This window comes from Haliaeetus albicilla, chromosome 1 (genome assembly GCF_947461875.1).
Source record: "Haliaeetus albicilla chromosome 1, bHalAlb1.1, whole genome shotgun sequence".
In the NCBI taxonomy this organism is placed as follows: Eukaryota; Metazoa; Chordata; class Aves; order Accipitriformes; family Accipitridae; genus Haliaeetus; species Haliaeetus albicilla.
Window position 1 is genome coordinate 43,567,006 of NC_091483.1, and position 18,775 is coordinate 43,585,780.

Sequence of the window (18,775 nt, forward strand, 5' to 3'; positions counted from 1 at the left end):
TTAATAGCCTATAAAGTGATGTAGAAAGATTGCATACCACAAGTTCCAGTGCGGTTTTTTGTTTCCAATTTGTGTTCTTTAAATATTGTCTTTTTTTCTTCTTTATAATGGTTTAGAGATATTTTTGACTGCTTGCTTGTGTATGCTGAAATGTTTATGTTCTATGAGAGGCATTGAAAATTCAATGTAATTGAAAGCAAATTTCTGAGAGAATGGTAATAGGTAAGGAGCTGTGTTTATAGCACAAAATATAAATTTATAAAAACCTTTGTCTTCAAAAGAAAATTGGTTAAAGAATTGATAAAGTGACTTCTAAGATATGGCTGTCAATACTTTCTATGTTTGACTGTTGAGCCATTTTGCTCCTGTCTGCTAATAAGATCTCAGAGGAAAAAACTTTTAGAATGTATTGTATCACCCAGTGGTTATCCCAGCAGTTACCAAGCCATTTGCACAGTCTTTGTTACTCCTATTTGTATATTTAAATAGCATGTGGAAGCCTTATGTGGAGGGAAGGAATGAAGATTTTAATTCTTTCCTATATTCAGTATAGGCTTCTTCAAAATGTTATTTTGACCAGGAGAAGGGGATTTTAAAGATCTTGACCTTTACATGCCTCGGTGCAGGCATTTCATAAAGATTAGTTCTATAAACAGACAGTATGCTCTATAGTTCTACAAACAAACATTCATACAGATTAATTCTATAAAGAAACTAAACAGAGACCTAGAAAAAGAAACGAACTGTATGTTTGTGATGAAAATGGAAATAGAATGAAACTGTATTCTTGGGATGGAATGTTAAAAGGAGGCAAAAGAATCAAGCGTGCTTTTGTACAGCAACAAAAAGTAGTGAACACCTGAGATTTGACTTCTGTGTGACCTAAAGAAATTATGCACTGGTGATTTTTTTTCCATCATTTCTGTTCAAGAATTTTTGAGAATGAAGTGCAGTAGAATAATGCCCCCAAACTTCTGTGGTTAATCCTTATCATTTCGAACAGTGCCCATTCTTAAATTCAGAAGAACTATTGCCAGAGTACCTCTAGAAGATACGAGGCAGCACCATACAGATAGCAATGTTAAATGTAATTCCCTATTGGTTATGAAAAAATTAGTTCTGTGATACCTATACAGATGAATATAATCAAAGTTGTGCAGGGAAAGAAGCGTATACTAAAATATTGATTTACTTATCCCATATTTCAGATGGGATTATACACTGGGAATTCTGTCAGCATTATGTATTAAACAGATTTACTAAATTTAATTTAGGCCTCTGAACTTGCAATTCCTTTAGAAAGAATTTGAGAACTTGCAATAGAATTGGAACTGTAGTGGGTGCCAAGGTCTCAATAAACACTCATAACCTAATTGTTCATAGCATTAATCATGAATATGCTTCATGCAGTTTACTATGTCTTGTTCTGTAAAAGGGAAAAATGTTCATCAGTTTATCTTAATGCAACGCTGACATGATTAAAAAATTATAAAATATAATGTTAATCATAGCTTGTCAAGGAGATGGCAGGTAAAGGATATATAATATGAAAGAGATGGTTACAATCTACTGCAGTTACATAAAGTGTTTCAAACATTAAAAACCACATTTGTAAATACAAAGCGCTGTAGACTATGATCAGACTTACCACTCTGACTCAAGCTTAATGGTCTGGATGTCCTAATGAAAACAACGAGATCAGTTTGGAGCCAGGTGCCAAGCTCAAATAAGGGTATTATACTCTCAAATATTGATTTGGAAAGAGAGGTTTTTCAGTGATGCCTTCTTCAGAAGTTTTAACCCTGATATCTAGAAAATATGGTTTGTTTTGGTTTTTTTCACAAGTGCTTGAGTTTTTCCCTGGACAACTACAAACTTGCCTCCTCAGATTGTGAAATGGCATCTCACAGTATTAATTAAGTGGTGATTTGGGGTTAGTACATACCCCCACTGGATCTCAAGTTACAACCTAATTTTACAGTGCTGCAGAAGCAGCCAGGAAGTGTAAGGCTGTGGCTGTCTCTGTCAGAAAACTGTGCACAATAGAACTAACTCTTGCCACTTAAATCTCTATGAAAAGGGAGTTTGTGTGTGGCTATGTCAGAGTCAAGCTTCCTTTTTAAAGCATAATGAATCTCTGGTCTCAGTAGTCACAGCAAAGACTTGAGGCACTTCTTGTGGTTGAAGTTAACCAGATTCTTCCCCTGTTCTTCCCTGCCTCCCCCCTGACTTTGAAATCTCACCAGTGATAGCACTTAAATGTAATTGGTAAGCTAATTTTTAAGGACTACCAGAGAGGCTAAGGAAGGGGGAACAGAGTTCATACTACTTCCCTTTGTCTCATATTAATTGGAGCACTGAAAATGATCTTCAGTGTACCCTTCTGTGCTGGGCATTGGCATGTTGATTTTTACCATGACAGAAAAAAGAAAATTGTATTTCCAGTACTCAGCAAGAAATGTCTATGACTATGGCGTAAACCAACGATACATATTCTAGCTTGAAACCAATGTTCAAATTTCAAGAAGTGCTCTGTTACAAAAATTATTAAAGTTGCTAGTATTTCATCTTTCTCTATATTTTCACCTGTGGGGGTAAGTGTGGTGTCTAATCCTTAACAGAGCAAACTGTCCTCTCTTTAGTACCTTCTCCCCTTATATTTAAATGGTGATCTCAATGCTTACACAATTCTAAAAAGAGAGAAGCAAACAAGCCAAAGGAAAAATAAAATTTAAAGAAAACACCAAGAAGTAGATGCCATCTGCCAATTAACTTGTGATAGTCCCAAGTATATGATTATCTTTTCTGTACGGTAGTGAAGATCTGTTGGTGGCTTCACGTCAGTATTAGTGATGAAGTGCTGATCTGGGTGAATGTATTTAATGTGTAATACTTGAGGGTTTATTAGAGTTGCTGCCTGGAAGTAAGTTAAAAATAAGAGAAACTTGACTTTAGAAGTTTGGGGGGTGGGAGTGGGCAGGGTGTGTGTGTGTGGGAGGAGGTCTCAGCCCAAATCTGTCTTTTAATTTGTCACTTGCAGTCTAGGAGGGTGTTTGGGGCACTGTTAGCACCTTGTTGTCTTTCTCCATTTGCTTAAACTTTTTCAGGACTATCTACATGAAATGTAATAGGAATTCACCTGTAGATACCAGTTTATTTTTTTTTTAAAGAGAAATGTATTTTGTAGTAATTCTGGAAAAGGAATTTTATCTGGATAGTCTTCTAAAACATGTGGCTTATTTGCAGGGAGCATTTGAAATGAACAAACAGCTGAGAGACCTTCAGACTAGATGTGTCTGTGCGGAAGGAGGAGGAGAGCTCTATAGACCATCTAAATTGAGTTGGTTGTCTCTTGTGCTAGGTTTAAAAATGATTAAGTTTGTCAGTTCAGGGCAATTACTGCTTGACTCAGTGGCACAAAGAAACATTGTTTTCTTTTGTATTTCAGTTTCTAGTTGTTGCTTGTTTTGCTATGAAAATCCCAATTCAAAGAAGAAGGGGAAAATGAATCCTGACTAAACTGTGGCAAAAGAGCTGAAACAAGTACTTGACAGCAATTATAACATATCAAGGCTATACTTTTCAATTCAGAAGCAATGACAAAAGGGAATTTTTCCTTACCAATTTTGTGTCATCTTTTAAGTTTAAAACATGGAATAAGCTGCTATCAACCAGCTTTAAAGACTATTTCTTTTAAAGATTTAAGGAGGACATTCCTTTAACCTGAATCCAGGTCAGAAGACCCATAAGAGGAACTTTGATTTTAAAGGTTTGCCAAATGATTGACCAAGACTCTTTTTTGGGTCCAATCTACATAGTACTTGAGGGAATTTGCTAGCAGTGTAGTATGCTGGTGCCACATATTACCTGCACACTAGTCAGTAACCCTGGGTGTTACAGACTTCATAATCTGGAATAACCATGATGATAATCACAAGCACACCATTCCAAAGAAATTAGAAAGCTCTTTATACTCTAAAATTCACCAGTTGCTTTCCTTAACATTGCAATTGTTAAGGTTCTTCAAAGATGATATATAATGTATTGGTATATGATACTATCTACGAGCATTTATTTGACTTGATGTTGTAAACTTAGTTTTTTCATGTATGGAAAATACAGTTTAGCAGAGGACACAGTTAAATTCACCAACATAATTTTGGGGTATTTTTTAGCCTTTTGGCCTTCAAAAGGCCAACAAGATGTTTGAATTTAACAATCATTCCTAAAAAAACCTGAATAAATTCTGCCTACTTTCCTGTCATAGCTTTTTTCTTTTGAGGGTATGAATTAAGTTCGCAAGTACAGAAGTCTAGTATAGTTATCTCAATGCAGTTTATAACTTAAATATCTGTAAGGTGACTTTCCTTTCTTCTCCTTCCAATTTTCATTAAGCAAGCTGACAGAGGAAAATTATTGGACTGGTGAAACGATTTGTCTGACATCCAATCAATACATATGAAAAGGCAGAGATAAATGATTGTTTTGCTATAATTTGCCTTATAGACACTAGCTTATCAAATGATGCTCTGTAATCACTGCTTCTCAAGGAATATGGCTACATTTTGGCTGTGGTTATGTGACACAACGTCATCTGCCTTCCATCCTTGTAGCGGAGTGGTATCTGGGAGAATCTGTCCTCCTTCTAAGAAAAAGATAGTAAAAAAAGAAACCACATTTCTAGGAGTGGCATTTTGTTCTGCCAACCTGTATGAAAGTTCTGCTGTCTACAAGCTGGAAGCAAACTCTTTTTTTAGGCAATCTTAACTAAAAGGCCTGCAGGTGATGTTGAAATGTGAATAGTAAGCCTTGCCAGGAAATTCAATGGAAAAACAAACTAGTTTTAATGCTCAAATTAAAAAAAATAATCAAGATATACTGATAATGCAATTTAAAAATATTCTAAAAACATGGAGACAGTCTTGCTTTTGTTATTTGACAGTTAATTTACTCTTAAAAGAGTTTTATATTTTTATATTTTTAAATGATAGTTAAAGTAATTTCAGGTTATCCTATTACTTCTGTTTTACACGCTGATTAATGGGATAGCATATATGTGTTTTGTAAACTTTCGTCAATGTCTGTGAGGCTACTGATGCTTCTAGTTGTTCTCTGCATTGTTGTTCCATGCCAGCTTACAAAAGGTGAGACTGATCCTGAAGCACAGTGGGTACTGGTCGATAAATTGGGGAAGGAATAGTCCAGAGGGTGAGTTGCAGATACTAAAAGGATGCTGATTGCCTTGTCCTCCCACGTCTGCTTTCCTGCTCTTTTGAGGAAAGACTATTCTGGTTATTGAATACTTTGAGTCACTCTTCAGGGATTTTTTAGTTCAGAGGCTAATCTAATTTTAATATTGTCACGCAAAAATTAAAAGAAGCCTCTAAATAAATAACATGTTAGTTTATTTGTTTTTTCAATACGTTTTGTTCCCAGCTTTTACTAAAGCAATTATACTGGGAAGAAATCCAAACTTCACGTGCTTCAGAAAAAGAGTGAAAGCTGTGAGCTGTTAACAGTTCTAGAGGGCTGACATTTTAATTAGCTGCAATTAATCAGTAAGTTAAGCAAGTTGCTAACATACTGCCACTTCAGTATGGCATTTAAATGACTTTTTTTCCCCAGTTTATACAACTATCAACTTTTTTTAAAGTTTGTAATAAACTGTGATACAGACCATGTTTTCATCTGTTTTTTTTCTGAGGAATCTGAAGTTTTACATGGAAGTTATAAGACTCTGAGCATTTCTTGGCAATGTCATATACTCATCTTTTTCATTTCCTATCTATTTTATTTAGTGGATAATAATTACACGTCTCAAAAATGCTAATAAGTATACCAATAAAAAGATGGAGTCTTGGCTACAATTTTAGCCTGCTGGCATAGTTCAGTTCAGACCTATCATTTGAGGGAAGCTTAATATCACAGTTGTAAGAACTAAGTTCAGGAGCTAAATCCCCATTTTGAGGTCCTTTAATGATAATCCTTTAGGGTAGCTGTCTATCTGAATGCCTGGATGAAGAACAGTTTATGTTTTCAAATATTTTTGATCAACTGATACAAACAAAAGGGAAAAGAGAGAAGGAAGGGAATTGATTGGTTGTAAAACCTGAATGTATCACGTAGGGATTTTTTTTTTGCATTTATTTATTTTTAGCAAAGACTCTTAAAGGTGTACTGAAGGATAGATTCTTTCAATAAGTTTAAGTGTATTTCATACATTTTCATAGACCATCTGGATGATGAATCTATTGTAAAAGAAGTGAGCTCGCTACTAGTGATTTCTGTCAGCAGCAAATCTGATTTTAGCAAAAGCATCATGGACTTTGGAAAAATGTATTCTGAAAATATAACTGAAGAAAAAAAAATGAAGACTTGGTAATTAGAATGAATATCAAAAATTGAAAACATTTGGAAATGCCAAATGTAACCTTATACAGAAATTCTTCCTCTATGTGGAACATCATTTCTTAATCCAGTCCAAGTCCTCTGTCATAATTTCTCTCAATTGCAACAATACACAGTGAGGCTTTTAACTATTTTAAAGATGTAGGTTTACTGCTTAAGAAAGTACAGGAAAAATTAAATTAAACATGTGCAGAAACACTTCCTGTAAGTTAAAGCATATCAAATGAATGCAGTGATGAATTAATGGCAACAAAATAGACAAGCTAAGTGGGTTTTTTTCCTCTGGAAAATACGAGGAACAATGACTTCTTTCTGCTTTTCTAGTTTCAAATATAATTGACAAATTAAAAGGTGGAATTTCTGGTAACACTTCTGAAACAAAGCATACGATTTAACTTAATCTCTGCTTTATGTCCTGTTCTTCTGTTACCTGTGGTAATGGAGGGCTAGGGAAATGTGTATGCTTGCTCTCTTAGCATGGTTGCTAAAGATCCCCTCCTTTCTCCTCAAAGACTGGATTTTTTGAGGGGCTTTTGATCATACAGACAAAAGTAGAATTGAGAATTATTGTGTGCTGCGTAAATACATCATGATCTGCATAATGGAATTTAGCATTTTTTAATTTTTCTCAGTGAGAAAGAAATTTTTAGGGAGTTGCTTCATATACATTTGAAAGTTAAAGCTGTGTGCATGTAAGACTTTTTGGGTTGATACTTGAAACTTTTTTTGTCTACGATAAAATGAGAAAGTATTGTTTTGTTCACAAACAGGATTTTCAACTTGCATGTCTATCCTTTGATAATGTTAATTAAGTTTTGTCATTTATATGATTTTGAAAAACAGAGACTGTAATTTTAAAAGTTTAGTTTGATTTGCTTCTTTTAACCCAGACATCAACAAAATGAAAGAAATTCAGCAAATACTTTTGGCTGAATCCAAACATCAGTTTTCAGCAAATTAAATTAACTTTTTCATAAAAGTTCCCAATGTGCATATGTGGGTTCCTGCTGAAATATGTATAAATGTGGTCCTTGGGATAAATATTTAGTTTTGTTTTGTAGGTGATGAGTTGTCCTTTTGAACAGAAAATATTTTAAACTAATTATTTGAAAATCTGTTCAGTTCATGGCTGAAGGTGATTTTTTGAGTCTCCACCTCTGCCTCTGCTTGATTCCACAGCATATACTGACTGGAAATTTCAGTCAGCTTTAGTACAGGAAATTTACTCAAGTTTGTGTCAGGGATTTGAAAAATAGTTGGCATTAATTAGACTCCTGTTATTCAGAAATAGATGAATCAATGGCAAGGGAGGAGGAGGGCTGTGTAGAGCTGTGCTCACAGCAGGTCAAGCATTAAGTTCAGTAGTGGTGAATATATGCAGCAGTATATGTAGTATTGAAACAGTTTTCAGAAGAGTAATATGTCTGATTTGCCAAAAGAAAATGTGAAAAGGAGAAGAGCATTGAGATTCAAAGTGTTACTTTGGGTGTGGTAGAAAAAAATGTATTATGTTTTAAGTAAAGCAGAAGGGCTTAGGTAGACCAATTCCAAGAACGTGAGGTAACTTGAGTTTCCGTTGTTTATCTGCCATAACTGCACCTTGCTATATCTTGTTAGTACAGTTCCCTGGGCTTATATTTCTTGTCTTGAGGATAATTCTAGTATCTCTGAATTTGTGGGGGTGCCTGGTTTTTTTATTAAACCAGGTCATTATTTGCATACTCAGCTTCAGTTTCATATTAAACTCACGCATTTTTCATTTTTCAATAATTCATATTAAATTAATGTATTTTATAATGTATAGATCCTAGTGGACCTGAAAAAGCAATAAAATACATATATACTGCCTGAGGAAGTTACCTTCTTGGCCCTTAGTGTGCAAACTCTGCTTGCTTATGAACACTCTTGTCAGCTTTACATAAGGAAGAATGGCCTTGTCACTGAATCAGGTGGCATAGTTCTTGTGCCTGAGTCTGCCTCAAACTTTAACTGTAAATATTTACTATGTTCATATGTACAAACAGATTTATTTTTTATTCTTTTTTCTGGTAAGGGTCTTCCAGGCTAAATCTAAATTTGCTGGAAGCAGTGACAGCTCATGTATTCTTTCTCTGTAGGATATGCATCATGGAGTAGCGCTTCTAGTGCAAGAGCGACTACACTATTGCACACTGTTGAATCATACATAGCTAAATTCCTTTTTACATGTTATGCCATCTTCTTTGTGCAACAGCCACAAAGTCAGCTTCTAGAGCTAGGTGAGGTTGAATTCATGAAAAAAAAGAAAATTAAAAAATTAAAGAATTCCTATTAATAGATTTGTTACATGGCACATCCTATTTGTTTTCCTGTGATGGTATGTAGTAAATGACACATAAATTATAATACGTCTTAGAATGAAGAAAAAAAGAGGGGGAGGGAGAAGTCCCATGTTAATTACAGCTGTTAGAACCCTGTCATTTTGTATGTCTGGGCTTTCTAAAACTGTACCTATGCAACTGTAATGTTGCATTAACTTTGTGGAGCTGTTTAGTTCCTGTATATACCATGTTAGTAACACTTCAGTCTGAGCTTTTCCAAGAGATCAGCTTGGACACATGCATTAATTATAGAAGACCCACTGGTACTAGAGACTATTAGATGAAGTTTGTATGAATTAATTTCTTTAAGCACTGAAACAAACACCTCACCACTATTAGTAGATTTTTTTTTCAGGTAATCTTGTTCCATAGTAGGTCCTTTTTATCCTAGCAGGTCATTCAGTTACTAAGCCAAACTGTGAAGCCTTTTTTATGGCTGAGTTCTGTTTCTCACATGATTGCTCATTCAGTGTTTGGCTCTGATTAATGGTCTACTGCCCGTCTGTTGTAATGTTAAATGAAAAAAGCATTCTAGTGGCTGTGGCATTTGGTGATAAGTAGTTAAGACTAAATAGAAGATGTACTGTGCATCCCTTGGCTACAGAGTTACGATTAGATTGAGCTCAGCCTGCAGAATGCTACTGAGGATATTGCTGCTCTGCTGTAGTGATAGAGCAACTCACATCAAAACAGCATGTGTTGCTGCTTATCTTGCATTGTACACTGCGGCATTCTAAATACACCAGACATACTAAATAGTATGGTCTTTTTTTTCTTCCTTTTTTTCCCCTAGACTTATAAAAGTGGGAAAGGGGGTAGAATGAGTCTTGCTGCCTGCCAAGCCATTGTAGTACTTGCAGCAAGTGTTAAAAGCCATAGATTTTTTTTAAATATTCTTATTTATTTTTGTGAAGAGTTTGTTCAAGCTTTCAGACAATTTACTTTTCAGAGTTCTTATGCTTCACCCTTCTGCTGAAACACAACAATGCCACTGGTTAACCTCATGACATATTTTAAAGCAATCGCTTTCCACACACACACTGTATTTTTACTCTGCAATGCCTATGTTGGAAATTCAGAGGCTGCATTTTTAATGTTTCTAATGGATGAAAAATGTGAGGGAAACACTACTCTAATGTTTCATAAAGCACAGGCTATAAGATTTAGGAATTAATTATTGATTGAGAGAATGCACATTTTTAAGATAAAGCACAGTGTCTTGATTCCAAATAACCAAAATGGAATGAGTGATACAAAAGTTATCAGAAGCAGAGGTGGATTGTTACAACTGTTAGATGTATAATGCAACTTTTCTGCCAGGACACAACTGACAACAGCAAGGGCCAGGTTGAAATTTAAAGTGATATCTAGTAAAATGCCTAGATACCTGCAAGAATTAATCTCAAGAGCACTGAGCTAATTTTTTCTTCTTGCAAATTAATTGACTCAGCAAACAATATTTCATTAAACAAATAACATAAGGGCTAGTACCTTAAGTATAGCGATAATAATTTTGCAGTCCTCTTTAGCAAGGCAACAGCTAGGCTAGCTGACTGTTCCCCACTCCTGAACTAAAACCTTCCTTACTTTGGGAACTGTGGACTCCTGCGATTCAACAAGGCCCAGTTCAAGTTGCCAGAGCTTTGGTGCTGTGACCTGGGGCTTCTGCCACTCTGCCAGATGCTATTTCTGGCTCCACTTGCTATGCTGCTCCATTCTTCTGCTCACCACCACTACTGCTCTTCTCATCTTTTAGCTGCCCTGCCTCACCACTGTGTCTTTTGCTAGCTGTTTCTGTTGTTTTAGCTTTTAAGAAGAGCACATGAAGCACTACTATGCCCTTAATGTATGCAGAATACTGGTAATCAGCTTCTCCCACTTCATGGACTCTTAAAAAAATCTTGTGCCATTTTTTTCCTTGCAGTCTGACACAGAAGTTATGATCTCAGATTAACGTGAAGAATCAGTCCAGGCCTAGTTACTCTATGGAAATCTGGAAATTATGTCTAATGCAGTTAAGCTGTATTTCACAATTTTTTTTTCGTATTGATATGCATTTCTTTTTACGGAAATTCTTCTCAAATTTACATAAAATAAGTACATTTCAGAGGTTCCCATTTGTCCCTCTCGTCTCCTCTTCTCTCCAGGAAATGCTCTTACTTTATCTACCTCCTACCCAGTATGGGATTTCTTTTTGTTGAGGGATGGGGGAACACATCACTGCTGTAAGTATAGATCTCATTTCTATGTCAGCAACAGGTTCTTTTTATTTTTATTTCACATGACTGCTAAGCAAACAATACTCTAAAGATCCAACTGCAGTACAATATGAATGTAGCCTTTTAAATTTTTTGAGCAGCATATTCTTCTCTCTTTGTTTTTTTGTTCTTGTGGTTGGTTTTTTTTTTTTTTTGGTTCTGGATGCAAGCAGGCAGTCAAATAACAAAATTTAAAGTTATATATTTTTCTCCCTTTTTCTCCCAACCTATGCTATTTGTATAAAGCCATTCATGAAAAGAGAAGCTATTTAGTTCATATTTCTCCTGCCAACCATCATGTTACTGTAGCAGCAATCCAGGAAGGACAAGGCCTCATATTTGTTCCCAGTAACATTTCTATACCACTTGCTGAGGACTACATGGTCCTTGAAAAGAAAACCTGTATATGCTACTGGCATCTAAAGGGTAGTAAAATAGTAGGAATTTGAGTGCTTTCTACCAGAAAACTGGAGTGAATTTTGGATTGTTTGTTTTCTGTAGTAGTTTGATATTGAAACAGTAATAAATATTTTTTTTAATGTATTTATAAAGAAATTATTTATTCTTGCTAAAAATGTATTGTTCAGGATTTCCTTGACAGGTTTTTTATTTTTCCGAATTGCATAAGTAAGATTTGATTATAGCTGTGTCTATAATGCTAAGGGAAAGCCTTTTTATATTGCCTCAGACTTTGACAGAGTTATGTAATAAATAATTAAAAGTATTGTAAATCTTACTGCAATGGCTTTCCAAACTGTTACGAGGTAGAGTAGCAAAAAAAATAAATAGGTATTTTTGATCCTGTTTCCATTGATGTAAAATCAATTAAATTGCTTTCCTATACATAAGACTCATGAAGTTGTACAACTAGTGGGATATTCTGAGAAGTTTGGGGAAAAGTAGAACAGACTTGTAATGAATACGTTTCAGTTTCTGATACAAGTTTTATTGACTCTGAGGAAAAATATAAATCCAGCAACTTATCCTCAGTCCTCCTCCTATTTCTCATATAGTTCATAGAAATTGAGGATTGGGATCAACCTCAATAGATGGCCAAAGTTGTATTGATCATCTCCCTGAGGCACAGTATCATTTCTTTCTTGACTGTTTATGGATTCCACAGTTCGCTGGATTGCCTATCCCATTGTTTCACTATTCAGACGGTTACAAAAATGTTCTTATTTTGTATTTGAAAATCCATGACATATATATATACATTTTTTACTACTTGGATAGTCTCATTTGATATGAAGGCAATTACTTTCATGTGAGGCATATGCAGTTTTAATTTTCTCTCTCCATAACAAATTGGCAAAGAAAATTCCTTCATACATTTATTGAATTAAAGTTTTTGTACTTTTTTACTGGAAATTAATATAAACATGCAAAACCACAAAAGGCATTTGTTCAAAGCAAGCAGAAAGGAGAAAGTGATTTGATAAAACAACTTCCTTTATCCCCTTTTTTGCCAAGGACTAGTCTGTACTAGTCCCTGATTTGACTCTTGAACTAATTTTAGATAAAAAATGTTCCCATACATGTTTTCTACAGGTTTCAAAATACAAAATTTGCAAATACGATGAGGACTCCACGAAGATACTCCAGGAGAAGCCGAGACATTTACTGTCCAAAAAAAAAAAAATAAAAATCTATTTTGTGCATTTATCAAATCACCTCTCTGTTCAAGATAATTTAACCAGTATTTTAGCAGATGTGCTGCACCTCACTCTCCTGTCTGTGAGGATAAGGAAAAATAAGAAACAAAATCATTTTGTTTGAACTCAAATGGAAATTCACTCCCCAAAAAAGCAGAATGTGGTGGCAATTTGAATTGATCATCTTATTATAGTTATTAATCAAAATAATATGAAGTCCATCTCCACAGCACAAGATGGCAAACTTGTATACAGCTGTGCATTAGGGAAATTCAGAAATGATGTGAAAGATACTACTGATTGCTTCAAACAGTTTTTGCTCTCTGACTTGGCTAGTTGCACTCTGACTCCCCTATCAGGGAGCATAAAAGGTTATTGTGTAGAAGTTTATGGGGCAAGAAGGTGGAAGATGATGTCTGACTCAGTGTTTTTATTCAGCTGATGATCTTTATTTCCCCTTCTTGCACTTTTTCTTTGAAGCTGATAGGTGACTGTACTCATTTTGAATTTGTGTTCCTCTGTCTACCCTTGCTAAGAAGCACAATCACTCCCCCTGCCATGGGACTCCAGTTCTGTATTGAAATATTGCTCTAGGATAAGATTAAATATCTATTCTCCCCCTGAGAACTTTCATGAGAGAGGATAGGCTCTGAGTTTACGTGTGATGTGCACAGACAATGTTGTACTAGATTATGGATGGAATATTTATGGGTAGTAGACAAAACTCACAATATACTTTAAAACAATGGCAGAATTATCTTATCCAAAATAGTAAGATGCACTGTAAGTAAGAAGACTTACTTATCTGTAGGTTCACGTATTAAAATAAACTCCTTTTATTTAGTAAAGAATATAGCACATGGAGAATTCTTATTCTCTGTTACAAATGTTACTGGATTAAAGGATGCTTGAATTAAAGGGTGTGCTTAAATATTTTTGCGAATTATGGTCTTGACTTGGTGTGACTGTGAAGTCGTGCCTAAGTAAACTAATAGCAGCGAGTATAAACAGTAAATAATTCAGATTTGTACACAGTTCTTCCCCACAGACACTGAGTGGCTTATGTTCTTTATCTACTTAGTTTCTTGTGTTAAGGTATCAAGCAATTGCTTAACTTCCTTTAACTTATATGGCAAAGCCAATCTTTTTTCACCATGCCTATTGAATTATAAATAATGTTCATCTGAATTATAAAAACAAACCCCCAAAACAAAACCCCAAAGACCCTGAAACCAGAACCTGTTGCAATGTCTTTTGTTGTTCATAATTTTCAGCAAGGTCCCCTATCCATTGCATGCAGAAGTAGTGCAGAACTCCTGTTGCATGTTCAAATTGATTTACAGCTGATCTATTTTGCCAGCAATACCCCTGTTATCATACCTGACAACTGTACCAACATGGCTGATCCAGAGACGTTATTCTGCTGTTACACATTTGTACTGAGTATACAGAATGGTTTTTTATTTTCTTGTCTCACTCTAATCCTCTTCATTTCATGCCATCTGTTGAACAAGAGGGTTTATTCTCCTTCTGCTGTATCTGTATTTAATATAAGCAGAAGATGCTTTAACTGAGGTGTTCTTGAACTATCAGTTATCACAAGTTGTCAAGCATGAAACTTAAACCTTTAAGGCTAGGTATAGAGTGTTTTGTTTCCTAGGAGACAGTAACATCCTTGAGTGGGTCTAAAAAAGCCTTCAGGAGCATCTGATACTTGGCCAATCCAGTACTTTATCTGAATGGCTAGAATATCTCACTTTACCATTTTTTTATCTGAATATCTATGGAGAAGCATTTTGTGATGGTGCATTAAAACCCTTACAATATAAGCAATGTAGAGATGTCAACTCCAAAAACATCATAGTGTTTTAAAGAAAAAATCTAGCCTATTTTCAAAAAATTGCTTACATTGAGTACTGAGTTGAAAATCAGTGTAATAACTCTGTAATCACAAAGATTAGAATGAATTGAACTGTATTAATTAAACAGTGCTGTTAGGGTTCCCACGCAGTGCAGCATTCTGATGGGATTTTTGGGCCCAGGTTGAATATATGTCTCATTCTTGTGCTTTTGGGTTCTTCCCCTCCTTTTCCCCCTCCTTGAAAAATCAAAATGCAAGTAACTGAACTAAAACTTCTGATTGTCCTTGGTTTCTGGGGTTATTTATGCTGCAGTTGTAAATTAGCCTCAGAGAGGGTCAGTATCAGGTCTTAGTGATGGGTTGGTTTTATCCGTCACATTTGGGTGAGCCCCCTTTTAAACCCAAAAAGGCCAAAAATTCACCATCTGGCTTTTTCACTCTCTCAGTTCCCTTTATAGCCCTGATGCACTTTCTGAATTACTATTTTGCCTTCAGGCAGAACAAATGGTATGGGAGGGCTTATATGTGTCTATTGGTGGGTACAGGATATTAAACTCCTCCATGCTCTTTTTCACCAGAATTTTACTATTCCTGCATTGTGAAGTTTCCCTTTGTCACCCTGGCATTTTAGGTAAACTTTTGGATAGTCCAGCTCCAAACCAGTGTGCAGTGATGGCAATTTCTGTCAGTCATCTAGGAAAGCAAATCAGTGACGGAACAGTGTTTGAATGTGCTTATGATAATTTGTGATGCTGAGGGGACTCGTATATGGCAGGTTTTTGCACAAAGGGAACCCTTCAGGCCTACTGATTATCCAAAAGTTGTACTTAATTTTTTTTAATACTTATCTTCTAAGTTCTCTATTTCTTTCCTCCCAAGGTCACTCATAAGAAAGGGTCTCTTTACCTGAGCTCTTTTAGAGAAATTAGCTAACTGCTTTCAGCTGGATCTGATGACCACCTGATCCCCAGCTAATGGGGAGGAGCTGCAGAGTGAGAGAGCAAGCAAGCAAGCTGGGAGAAATATTCAGGGGATTCATAAAAGCTCACAAGCTCTTGTTAATGCTCTACATGTATATTTTAATATAGTGTTAGGAAAGAGTCATGCTTTGCAACTTCTAGTGCACCTCATGGCCCAACTTACTATGTAAGTGCAAAAGCAATTTATAGACTGCAGTTGGTCAAATACTTCTGCAGCACGATGTAAGAAAGTTCAGCCCGTTCCTGAGTTGCTCTAGCTAGCAACTCATTGTATCTACTCTTTGGCTTATGCTAGTGATAGTGAGGAAGAGTGGAAGAGTACTTTATATTCAGTGAGGAAGAGTGGAAGAGTACTTTAAAAGTACGTGTCTTCAGTTTCTTTAGCAGGGGACAATGTGAAGAAACTGTAGTGCTGTAAAAAATATTCATCTCCTGAATAGCCAAATGGACTTCTTTAAGAAAAGCAAGCAAAGAATCCACCTTTCTTCATACAGGGTGAATAGCTGGAATATACAGAAAATTATATTGCGAAAACATTGATTAGCAGTAGTATGTCTTGTCATATAGGTCATTTATTCTGGAATTTCCATCATATTAGTAACTACCTGGATAAATCTCTTATTAAAAGCAAATTAAAATAGTTACTTTGGGTCTACTTAGAATATATGCTGAAAGAGAGGGGCTAAAATTTCTGTGTCCTGGGGGTTGAATTGCATTAGCTTATTGTTACTGTATTATGAAACAGATTTTATATAATTGTACTACTGAATTTTGAGTAGTACTCTGACTCATCAGCTGCTCCTTTAATATTATAGTTCCTCCCCGTATTTAGTATGAAATCATAAAGGCTCACACAGAAGCTTAGTCTCAGATTTTGTATTATGTTAGTGTTACATGCATTTGGCAATGTTTGAAAATAAAAATTACAAGATACCTGTTAGTAATGAAATACCATACACAGTTTTTCACAAAAAACTTTTTTCCTTTGTGAGTAACATTATTTTCATTAAGAATTCAAATGAAATTGTAATTATATGCACAGAGTTTGGAATAAAAAAAAATTATTATTTTATCTGCAAAAGAATTCTAAAATTGAGTAACTATAGCATCTTTAATTGCATATTCTATGTTTTTAATGTTTTGTGCGCATGCAATATGAAGTAGAGCATTGACAGAGGCTCATAGGCTTTAAGGATACTGGATGTTTCTCTCAGCTTGTAGTTGCTTTCCTCTTCATCCTCTCCTGCAGCTGCTCCTGATTAGCTGAGTATCAGGTGGCCTTGGTCACTTATCAAATCCAGCTGGGAAGTTGATTAATTTCTCTAAAAGAGCTCAGGTAAAAGGAGATATTTTCTTATGAGTGGGCCTGGGGGGAGAGGGATAGAGAGGTTATAAGCTGATCAATTAGCTGTAGAGGAAAATGTATCTTCTGGAGAGCCTGAGTAGGCATGAAGGGCTTAGAAACTCTGATGAGTTCATCCTTTGCAAGAATGAGAAGAATAAAGATAGTTGAGATGAAGTGAAGGCTTTTATGTTCTGATTTTCTTTGAAGTGTTTTTGTTTGTTCTCTGTGCTCTGACTGGAAGAGATAGAGGTATAGTTGCCTGAGGTAGGTACTAAGCTAAGCCAAGTGACTGATGATGAGAACTAACTTGGGAGTAAAAAGCTGGAACAGAAAGTCTGTGCTTTGCCAGGGAACGAGCAGATGGTTTCTTTAGGGAACCAAAGTGACCAGTTTCTGAAACCAAATCAGCAGTGCTGAGATATTAGAAGCACTGAGTACATCTGCCTGGTCCCTTGGAGTGCAAGGGTGTTTAAGGAGCCCAGAACAAAACATTTGGTTTCCTTACCACTTGTTCTGGAAAGTTAGACACTCTAAACTTTTTCAATGCTAAAGTTGGCTTTGGAAAAAGGCGGGGGGGGGGGCTCTGACTGCTAAAATGTAAAGTAACTGAGTAATCAGGTTCCTCATATCAATCAAAAGGAGTATTGCTGGAACTGATCCATTTGTTCATAACTGCTATGAAAGCTTGATTCTGATACAAAAAGGTCTTAGCGTAATTTACAATTCAATTTTTTATGTATAAAATGGCTTTAAGCTGATTGTGTCTCTGGAAAGAAGGAAAGCTAGATGAATGGGTGAATTCAGAGGGCCTTCCGAGTCCTGTTATTTGTACCTACTTTGTATTTTTGTATTGGAAATAATAGGAATGTCGCTAAGGATTGCAAGAAGTTCCTTAGAGATGTTCCAGACACAGTGTACTAATTGAAGTTCAGTCTAACTTATTTTTGTCTTTGTAGTCCATTTTGTACTGTCAGTTTGAGGCAAATAATTGTTTTGTTTCATTGTAGGGAAAGGTGAACACGGAAAACCATACCCTCTTACAGAGGAAGACCATGATGATTCTGCTTATAGGGAAAATGGCTTCAACATATTTGTTAGCAACAATATAGCACTGGAACGATCCCTGCCAGACATCCGACATCCCAAGTACGTAAATTGTTTCCTGGACTATTTGATTTTAAGTTTTTGTCTTTGTATATCTCTAAATAACCTGTTTTCCCGGAAGGTCAAACATGAACTCTCAGTCAACAAAACGTGACTATTTCATTAAATAGGAAGTGGAAAATTTATCACTGTTGTTGAATCATTTGCTTTACCTGTCTTCTAAACTGACCTCTGATCTTATTAGTAACACATTAAGACTACAGAAGACCTCTTTTAATTGCAAAATTATTTTCGTGGCATTTCTGGGTAGTGATTTGTTAGACAGTGATAAATAACATTTCACATAGGTTTTCAGGTTCTCATTTGGTAATAGCTGCAGATCTTTGGCCTGGGGGGCAGGGTGACAAGTTGCCTAAAATTTTTGGCTAAACATTTGGACCAATGTTTTCCAAAATGTTTCTTTTGGGTTTTGTTACATAAAAAGTGAAAGCAGTCCAATAGCTACAGCTTACAGGTGCTGATACTACGGCTGATTTACGCAGTATAGAATTAAGTAAAAACAGAATGAGCAAAGATGAAATGCATATGAAGAATTTGGGGGGTTGGATGATGGTATTGTTCCTTAGTAGCAGTAATATCCTACAGAGAAATAGCATAAAAATTATTCTGGAAAATAACCACTAAGCTAAAAATGGTCATGCAGTTCTCGGTGAACATAACTTTCTTTTCATGTTCTGTAATTTTGGGCTCCCTTACACAAAGAGTAAAGCTTTCTATCTGTAACAGGAAAGGGCATGTATGCCT

The 18,775-nt window shown here is 35.6% G+C and overlaps 1 protein-coding gene across 1 annotated transcript in view; it reads left to right on the top strand.

Annotated features, from left to right (window-relative positions):
* Positions 1–18,775, top strand: part of GALNTL6 (polypeptide N-acetylgalactosaminyltransferase like 6) — a 513,294-nt gene that overhangs the window by 183,049 nt on the left and 311,470 nt on the right. The window contains exon 3 of the mRNA XM_069787019.1: positions 17,875–18,013. Within this exon, the coding sequence (XP_069643120.1) occupies positions 17,875–18,013 (139 nt within the window). The remainder of the gene's footprint in view (positions 1–17,874; positions 18,014–18,775) is intronic.